General features: G+C 41.4%; 1 protein-coding gene across 1 annotated transcript in view; it reads left to right on the top strand.

Annotated features, from left to right (window-relative positions):
• The first annotated feature begins 379 nt into the window (after nt 1-379).
• Nucleotides 380-10,396, top strand: part of igsf9ba (immunoglobulin superfamily, member 9Ba) — a 51,780-nt gene continuing 41,763 nt past the window's right edge. The window contains exon 1 of the mRNA XM_071536350.1: nt 380-443. Coding sequence (XP_071392451.1) covers nt 380-443 — 64 coding nt within the window. The remainder of the gene's footprint in view (nt 444-10,396) is intronic.

Genomic DNA, 10,396 nt, shown 5'->3' with positions numbered 1-10,396 from the left:
TGAATCGGTGCACGGCTGCTCCGCTGTCATTCGGGCACGGGGCGTAGGAAGAACCAATACACGCCCCAAAGCCTCAATCAGTAACCAATCCAATGACAGAAGAGGCGGACCTGTGGCTGCATTCTCACACTTGGTTTCACTATGCGCTCGTAAAACGGCTCCGTCTACTACAAACGCGGCGGTGCAGGTGCTCTGTCTCTTCGGGAGAGGATGCGGATGGAAGGACGGGGGAGGGAAGGGATGAAGGGAATCGCCAAGAGGAAAGAATATAGGATATGAAAAAGGGGTGCTGATAAGAGACCGTGCGGTGCAAGGTCGAATATGAGAGATTGGTTGAACGGGGCACTTTGCGTGGTAATAGCTGGTCGGCAATAGTACTATGATTTGGTATGTGGCCACTCTGATAGCAAGTGTATTCAGCACCAGAGGAACGGCCGCTCAAGGTGAGTTGAAGTGCAATATATCTTGTGCCGCACATAACATATGATTTCTGGCGTCTCCGTGTGCGTTTGGTAGTGTTTTTTTGAATCGCATGACATTTTTTTCTATGATAGGTCATATGAACTGTGGGCTTTTTCATTGTAACAAATGGCTGCATATCTCGTGTCACGTGAAAGTTCAGCCTCGGTTAATTCGTATCAGGGAAATAGCAATTGTCTTCAAATGCCCAGGCTATGTATGTTGGTATCATTAGCTTATGAATGATGTAGCCTATATGGGATATAATAGCCAGGGAATATTCATATCTCAGGGAATTGATGCTAGTGTCCAAAATGATTGACCATTTCAAAGGTAGGTTGAAGTCTATTGATACGGCAGTTGGTTTGTGCGATGGGTTAGGCCTGCATTGTTTTGTCTATGTGGCACAGTTGTGTGATAAAACACGAAGCACATACTGCTCCCTTTGAAATAACGTTACCGCTGAGGGAAAATGTATGCAGTGTATCATGGCAAGCAGTCCCATTTGAGTTCTCCAGAGAGGGGTGTGACCGTCTCAGCCTCCAAGATGGAAAAGTAACTAAATAATGCATCACGTGTCAGATAAAATGCACTCTTGAGTTTGATAGCATCCATTGCTGCATGCATGTATGTGATATGCTGAATTTCACATTTCACACCGGGTCAAGTGCTGTGTGTGTTGCACGCAGCCCACTACAGGCAAGCCGTCGCCTGGTGCTCATTTAAGTGGCTCATCAAGCAGTAATTCCTCAAGATTACCCGTTATTATTAATTTTATGATATTTTCCCGAGCACTGTGTATTGACCTATGTACTTACTTAACCTTGCTTTTCCGCTGATGCCCAGATGAGGGAGACATGTGCCACGCTGTCGCCTGGTAACTGATCCCAATGACCCCACATACCCAGTCAAAACTGGTCTGCTCACAGGTCTGGCTCCTCTGTGATGCCAGGTCCAGGCTAAGCACGATGTGAACACCTATAGTGCAGTGACACATGTTGGATTTAGAAAGGAGGACGCTCATAGATAGTACTGTTAAAGCATTTTTTTCCCCCCAGTTTATGAAGGCATAGATATGGCTTAAGTAGTGAGAAAACAAAACAATAGCTATTGAACCCTCAATCTAATATGGCATTAGATTGAAGATTCTATTAAAACACAACAGATTTTAATTACAAAGGAGGTCTTGTATGCCATACGTGTACATTACAATGTCTCAATGTACACCGATGCCAATTTTGTGCCACACAGAACCACAGAAATGCATGTTGGTTTTTGCTACTTCAAAAATCTATTGATTACCTATCTAATACAAACAACACACCCACCTATCATCAGAATTTATGTTGTGACCGCATTTGACAATATTTAAGCAGTTTTAATCAAATGATTGCCTAGAGTGACCTACATTCATATCAACATAGACGTTTGACAGATTATTGTTGGCTGACAGGCCTGTGGGGTAACTGAAGTACAAAAAAACTATCACCACACCTAAGTTAGGCTCACTGAACAAATTGCTGATCATTGGGGGAACGTGCTATTTGCAGTGCTTGTGGGCCGACATGCTAGGCTACAACATAGTAATCTACATGACATTGAGGGTTACAGTCGCAAAATAAGTCGAAGTGTGTTGCACTAACTTTTAAGATAAAACATTGATTTTTGGAGGTTTTGCACTGTGGGACATATATAAAAAAGTAATGGTATCAAGTCAGGAAGCTGCCATCTTTATACACCTGCTCTGTTATACAAATCTGCTAACCACATGCCTTCTTGTCAAAAGCCAGGGGCTAGTGACATGCACGTCAGCTGTTTTAGCACCTGCCTTATCCGTTGAGAGCAAATCTGAGCCAATCCTGTCTGATATCATACAAACAAAATAGTGGTTTACACCTGACCCTCATTTACCAATATAAAAAAGAAAAAAATGCAATATAAAGGAATGGTTGATTCTTTTCTGGGATTTAGCCTGGTGAGAGGTAAGAGTAGCATTTCATTAATTTCATTCATTTTGTTTATTTGCCTCATGCATAGCAGGTGCCGGTCCGATTTCCAGGTAGCAGTGAACATGAATCTAAACCAGTCCATGACAGATGGTTGAAAAATCACTTGCTACAAAACAAACAAGATGGAAGAGTTGGGCCAGTGCATCTCAGTTGAGCTGGGACTTGGCGCCATTTTCTTTAATGGTATTTTGTTGTGTGTGCACTTTGCTGAATGTTAGGCTTTAACAAAGGATTGCAATGAGCCTACAGTAACGTATTGGCAAGAAATGCTTTAATTCCCTGTACAGAATCAGAATCCAAAACACTCAAATTGCCAAGTACAATAAATGTACAGTAATTTTTCTTGGCAACATTTGTGTAGAGATAGACACTAACCCTAACACAATACACTGAGACATATGATAAAAGAGCAACAGAACAATGCATTGCAGTGGGACATAGCAAAGATGACCAGGCAGGCTCCTGTGGAAGTCAGTCTTCAATCCAACCATTTTGAAGACTGTGACATCTCTCTCTTGTACATTGACTCAGCATTGCTAGTCATGAGGCCCAACAGGGCGGTGTCATCTGCAAACTTCAGCGGTTTGATGAAAAAGTGACTGGGGGAACATGCATTGATGTACAAGGAGTAGAGGAGGGGGAACAGCACATATCCCTATACAGTAACTGTGCTCATAGAGAGAACGTCTGACAAATAGGGTCCCAGATGCATTAATGGTTTCCATTTGTAAGGAAAACCGAGATCCACCAAATGGGCGAAGTTAGGTTGGGACAATTTTCTGTGGACCAGAAGGATGGTGTTGAAAGCAGAGCTGAAGTCAACAAATAAGATCCTGGCATAACAGCCTGGGGTGTCGAGGTTTTTCAAGACTTAAGTGTAAGTCCATGTTGAGCGCATCCTCCATTAACAGATTTGCCCATTGGGCAAACTGTAGGGGGTTTAGCAGTGGGTCTGTCAGGTTAAAAGTAGGATAGTACCAATGCGCTCAGGTTTACATTATGATTGAAGTCAGTGCCACTGGGCCTGGGCCTTCTTAGGAACATGAATGATAGCAGCAGGTAGAGAGAGATTCTGGTGAACCCCGGGGCTAGCTGGTCCATCAGGCCCTGCAGCCTTTTTGTTGTTTTGCTGCTGTGTATTGGGCAGGAAGGGAAGTTGTGGAGGAGTGATGGCTGTTACAGGGGAAGGGTTAGGGGGACCTGGGTCCACCCCACTTTGCCCTTACAAAGCTCAACAATAATTTGAGGCGACAAAGATCCTTGGTTGAGTTGTATTCTTGTTACTGGTCATTCTTTCCAAGTGCTGGGAGTGCTGGACTTTGCAATGTGCCCTTGTATTAGCCAGTGGATTAGGCTATAGCTTTTTACACAATGTATTTAAACTTGAAAGTGGAAACAGGCTACAAGAAATAATGAATTAAATTAAACAATTAAACCAGTTCCACAAACTTTTGAAATGAATTATGGAAAAGCAGGCCACAACTGTTTGAATAGATAATGAATGAAATTAAGCAAGTGACCAGACCCACAAATAAAATATAAAGAATTGACCAATTCCACAAATTGTTTTGAAAGCTTAACTGGACGAACTGAGTGAATGGACCATCATATTTAAATGTCAACCTCAGAGGGCTATTGTAAACAAACAACCAGTTAACTATATCAACTGGTAAACTATATGAAACAGCTTAGGAATTAAACAATATGTATGATTAGTCAGTCACAGTAAATGGACGGTCAAAGAAGCCCTCTTGGCAAAATGCCCATTGGGGAGAAAGCATTCGGCCGTGAGCCTGTAGCTCAGTTTGAAAAAGCCGACAAGGTGACTTGGCGACCAATCGGGGTGGAGCGAGGGAGACCCTGTCAGCAATATAGAAGTAATTAAAAGTCATTGGCAAGTGGGGGGGAGGCGTATATTTGAGAGACTCTTTGCCTGTAGCTTATTAGTGTGTTGAGCAACCACTATTCAGTCATTGATGGCAAACTGACTCTCCACTCTGGTTCTGTACTGGGACTTGACGTTTTTGATGGCTTTGTTGAGCTGGCTTTTGGCCAGATGGTATTCATCTCTAATTCCCTTCTTGCGAGCTTGCTCCTTGATGTTTCACAGGCTCCTGAGCTCCCTCGTGAACCATGGCTTGGCATATTTGTACTTGTCAATGGGCTTCTTTGGAAGGCAGGCTCCTTCAGAGAAAGAAATATAGGAGCAGACAGTATTTGTGAAGGTGTCAAAACTGTCACTCACTGATCTGAAGGCCTCCCAGTAGTGCTGAGGCAGAGTCTGAGAGCTCCCCAACTGTCTCTGGGGTCCAACTTCGAATTGTGGTTCAGATAGGTTGGACTGTTTTCAGTTTTTGCCTGTATGTTGGAACTGTCTGGAGCATTGTCTCTAACTGCTTTCCATGAGATGGTTGAAAGAAAATTTTGACAGCCATGTTCATAATTCTACATGTTTAATATAGGTAAGGAACATGAGTGTCCGTAAAACTTTATCTAAACATCTCCAAGGCATTTTCATAATGTTTTAGGATTAGGATTAGGATTTCCTTGATCTGTGGAACTCAGAACACAAAACTCACAAAAAACACCCTGGGAAATTTTAGTCTTCTTGAAATATCTACTCTTGCTGCTAGAATTCCCCTTTAAATAAGATTCATTAAGTTGGTTGGGCTCTACCAACTGTAGGGCTGTAGGCCTCCAAGACCCCCCAGAGCTCAAGCCCTGGTAGTATTGCAGTGTGTGCAGTCTGTTGGTGACGGACACTAGAAGATGAGGTGCCAGATTGGGTTGCAGGGGTGGGGTCAATTCCATTTCAAAGCAATCAATGCAGCAAATTAATAAAGAAAGAAAGAAAAAAAAACAATATTTGAGGAAGGCAATGGGCTTTAATTACATTTCTCTTCATCTCCTGGATTGACTTGCTTAAATGGATTTGACATAAATAACCTTGGTCTTTTAGGACGGGGTTTGTCTGGAGTATTTCATATATGTTTTTATATGCTGTTCAGTATTATATTTGAGGTGCATTTTGCAAGTTTGTGTGCTTGTTTTTTCAGTGATAAATAGCCATAAATGCTGTATGTAAACCTGTGATGCTGTTTAACTTGCTGCCCTCTGTTGTGCATTATATGCATCATACTCTCTGCACTGAGAATAGAGAGACCAGACTGATAAAAAATACTGTGAATGTGTTAAACTCATGAATGTTTTTTTATCTGCTGCCCACTGCTGAGTACTTTGTGCACTGGCCTTAATATTCATTCCTATAGTGACAGGACTGATAACTGCAAATGTTGTAAACTTGTTAATATGTTATATGTTGCCCATTGTTGTGCATGATCTTGTGTATGATGCACAATATATTTTCTATGCTGGCCTTTGCAAATTGAATTGTCTTCGAGACAGTAAATGGTGTTATATCAAATTTTATCAGATTGTATCACATCCGCTAAGGCCCGCTGTACTGTGCCACTTCTGCATGCTGCCCAGCCCCACTGCTCTGAATCTGAGAGAGGGACAGAGCTTCACCTCATCATACTTCCTTCTTATTCATTCGCTGGTCTCTGTAATTACCCACTTCTTATACACTCACACTTCATTTTTGATGTCATTCATCAACCTGAATCATTATGCTGATTCATTCACTATGTCCAGCATCATGCCTGTACAAATTTACACAACAATCCCCCTCAGATTTGCTCTCTTTTGGTTTAAAGATGTTGTCACTTTTAAGATTTAAAATTATTACTTGGTAAATTGCACCCTTATGAATCTTTAGTACATGCATATTTAGTAGCAAAAGGAAGATACAATTTTAATTTGTGCTTAGATTCTCTCAGACGGAACACAGAGGTCACTGGAGCTCTTTGAAGTATGTTTCGACTGTAACCTGACTTATTTTCACCTATTATCACCAACTTAATTATGTGCTTTATCTTATTTTACTTGATCTCAGAGAACAGAAACTACCAATATGAACCCTCTCCTTGAAGCACTACTAGCATTACAACACTATAGAAGGGGATCATGTACTAATAGAGGTATTATAGGGCCTTAATATCTTGAGGACAATTTTACCTGATTAGCGAATACTTACGAAAACCTTAAGTAAACCTATATAATATCTTTGCGCTCAGAATATGACCAAAGGTATTTTGAAGATCTCGATGCTCAATTGATGAATTAAAAGATTCATTTGGAACACTTATGCCATTTCACAGAAATTTCCCATATATTTTGAATTTATGTTGAGAAACACGTTCTATCGACCTGTAAGCTCTTACCATTAGATTTTCATTAAAAAAAAAAATTCTCCCATACATTGTAAATTAAAATATAATTTTCAGTTTGATTGGTGAAGGTGACGCGGCATCATATGTGGGAGACAACAAATGTATTGTTGGCTTGTATTTGAACTCCATCACCACCACCTGACATCTGACACCCAGTCTGATCATACCTTTTATTTGCTCAGTGAAGTCTCATAAATAGTATTATGTTAAAAATGTAAACTTTAAATTCTTAATTCTGAGAATGGCAGACTTCGTCCTTCTTTCAAAAGTCACTCCATTTCCTAAAAGTTCCTCCAACAAAATCTCCTTTTTAAGAAGAGGTCTATCAGAATTCTGTGCTTATTTGCTTAAAGTGAAAACAAAAATCACTTTGTTTATTGCTTATTGTCATTCCACATATGCATGACTTACATACAGGGGATGAAACATCGTTTCTCTTGGACTACAGTGTGACATAGAACACGTAACATATATAACAATATGAGACTCATGTATAATTTAGCTGTTAATGTAATTCATCCCTATTGTTTGCTGCAAATTATATGTAATTTTTGCTGTCACCTAGCCATTTTTTTAAGTTTGCTTTTTTGTGCTTAAAACTGGGTAACTATGAATATGTGTAGGTGATGTCTCATTGAAACAAATTTCATATTCACTTGACTCATACAACTTGTCAGCCGGTCTAGCTATCTTCCTCTGATATGGTCCAACCACTTAGTCACAGTCCTGTGTCACTGATTTTCCAAGAAACATACGTACATTAGTGTACTCTCACTTATTCATTCTGTTTGCTGTACTCCAACCATGAGAGCAACGCTTGTAAAACTAGCTTAGAAAAAGGGCCTGCGCTCAAGCTGTGGATGGCAGACTCACAGCACTGGGCATGTGCCAGCTCTTTCTGCTAATGCTGGCCCCCACCCCCACCCCAACCTCTCCCCCCCTCCATACTCTCCTCCCTCCACCAGTCCAGTCCCAGTGGAGTCTCCTTGCAAACAAAGCCTGCAGCATTCTGGGAAAGCCAGTTTTTGAGATCATGTGGTTCTGGTTGGAGGACCACTCTCTCTCATCCACAAGCTCAAAGATCCTCATCTAGCAGGCTGATAACAATTGCATTCAGTATTTTATACAGTAGCGTATGTTAGGAAAGCCTATGTCAAACAAGTCTCCACATATTAAAAATGTGGTCAGGCGGCCAAAGGAAAGATGACCTTGATCACTGAATAGGGAGTTCCAATGATTTAAATTGAGAGATAAAAAAATAGTCAATGGATCATCAGAATTTAAGTGCAGTTTATTCAGGCCATGATTCAGACTGCAAAGTTCTGCATGTCTTTCACAGTTCTGAGATTTGCACATTTGAGCTGTTCCTTTTCATACTTGGCATATTTGATATGCATATTGACAATTTTGGGTGGATGTTCATTTGCGTGAATTTTTATCAAACGTTTTCGCTTTTTTGTCCCTCTCATCTGGATGGTACAAAGTTGTGTCATGGATCAATCACATTTTCAGTATCTTGGCACTGAGTCCATTGATGGCTATGCAATGATGACAGGCCAGTTGTGCTGATCTTGCACATAATGAAGACCTTTGAGAGGCTGACAGGCAGCACCTCGGACCTCAGACTACGGCATCAGATACCTGCTCCACAGGACTTATTCCCACCTGGAGAGGCCTGGAGGCACAGGGAGAATGATCTTCTTTGATTTCAAGTTTTTTCTACACCATACAGACCTACTCAGAGCAATGCCGGTGGACAGTGCCATGGTTTCCTGTATTACAGTCTACCTCACTGACAGGCCACAGTTTGTCTGCCTCCGGAACAGGGTGTTGGACATGCTGCAAAGTAGCCCCGAAGGAGGTGTACGGTCATCTTTCTTGTTCTCTCTCTACACCTCTGACTTCAGATTCAACTCTGGGTCATGCCACCTCCAGAAGTTCCCAGATGACTCCTTTATTGCGAGATGCATCCTTGAGGGTAAAGGTGGAGGAGTACAGTAGTCTGGCAGCGAACTTCGGCGGGTGGAGCAGGGAGAACCGTCTGCAGGTCAATGTCAATAAAATGGAGGAGCTGGTAGTGGATTTCCAACTGAACAAGAAGTCACTGACACCTGAGAGATGGAGATGGAGATAGTGCAGACCTACAAGAACCTGGAGGTTCGTATCTACAAACTGGACTGGACTGATAACACAGGCACTATATTAGAGAGGGGCAGAGTAGACTGTTCTTCTTGAGGATGATCAGGTCTTTGAATGTATGCAGCAGACTACATATTCTATCAGTTCTGGCCTGCACACTGTTCTTTTTGGTGGCGTTCTGAGGAGGCAGCGCCAAGGTGGCGGAAGCAGGCAGGGTAAACAAACTGGTGAAAAAGTCTGGCTCTTTCATTTGGGCTGAGCCTGGACACCCTGGAGGCATAGCAGTGGGGAGGATGAGGACTGAACTGAACTCCATCCAAAACAAACACCTCCCATCCCCTCCATGGTGAGCTGATGCAGCTACGGAGCGCTGTAGGAGCTCTTGTACCAACGGCCATCAGACTGTACAATGCTTCCTGCCCAAATGGCCCCGACTTCAGCCAATAAGGAGGGTACTGAAGCAGGGTGACATGCAAGTAGCTAAATACAACACAGATATAGTATGAGGAATAATAATGACTGTGTAGGCCCATTTATCACCATGAAATTCTACTGTTATTGATTACCAAATAGTACTTATTTGGATATCATTTAAGTATTAATTATTAGTCACATTGATTGTAGAAATTAGTTTGTTCTATGCGAGTAGATCTAAGTTTTAAACTCAGAGTAGAAGTCAGTGTCTTCTGTGTTGTAGAGGATAAATATAAGAATTATTATATTATTATATTTGACTATAATCCTCATAAATTTAGTGTTTTTCAAAACAGTGTTACAAAGGGCTTTACATATAACAAAACAGTAATAAATAAAAGACAATAAGGCAAGCGGGCAATTAACAAATTATGCTAATGGTGCCAATGAATTTAATCAAGTTTTCCTAAAAATGAAATAAACAGTATGTGTAAATATAAAAGCCTGTGTGTATATTACCATCTTTCTTCAAAATACCACTATGCTCGCTAGACTCACTCCACCTTCAATCAAGAGCAGATATTCTGCATGTAAAAGGAACTGGATTTGCAATTTGGAACCCCAGATATGTCGTGGCACACCTGTGTTTTGGGGAAACCCATACATGCAGCTGCCCAAGAAGCACTTAGGCCCAAAAATAAGTCTGATGTGCACAGTTTTGGTAATAAGTCCACAGCACACTTATCTCAGCTGTGTACTGTACATGAGAGAGTGATGGAAGTCAAAGTGAGAGAGAGCGAATGGAAGTGATATTCGAGTGAATGGGAGAGAGGATAGATTGATGGGAAGATGTGGGGATTTGATCTTGGTCTTTGGAAGTTTTAGCAGTACGCATAAAGGAGTGCTGGCATTACCTTGAATTTATGGAGCAGCTTCGACCTTTCACACTGTGTTTTAGAGCTGTGCATAGTTGTAAGTGATTTATTGATGCTGAATAAACAACAGTCTCATAACCAGCTGTAATTAGACAAGCCATATGAAAGCACTAATAAGCACTATTAGCAGCAATATGCCTCTTTGTGT

The sequence above is a fragment of the Centroberyx affinis genome, unplaced genomic scaffold, assembly GCF_046629955.1.
Source record: "Centroberyx affinis isolate AG114_WGS23_722 - 3 ecotype Tasmania unplaced genomic scaffold, CSIRO-AGI_Caff_v1 ptg002859l_1, whole genome shotgun sequence".
Classification (NCBI taxonomy): Eukaryota; Metazoa; Chordata; class Actinopteri; order Beryciformes; family Berycidae; genus Centroberyx; species Centroberyx affinis.
The sequence above is the reverse complement of the archived record's forward strand: the minus strand, read 5'-3'. Positions and strand labels throughout refer to the sequence as shown.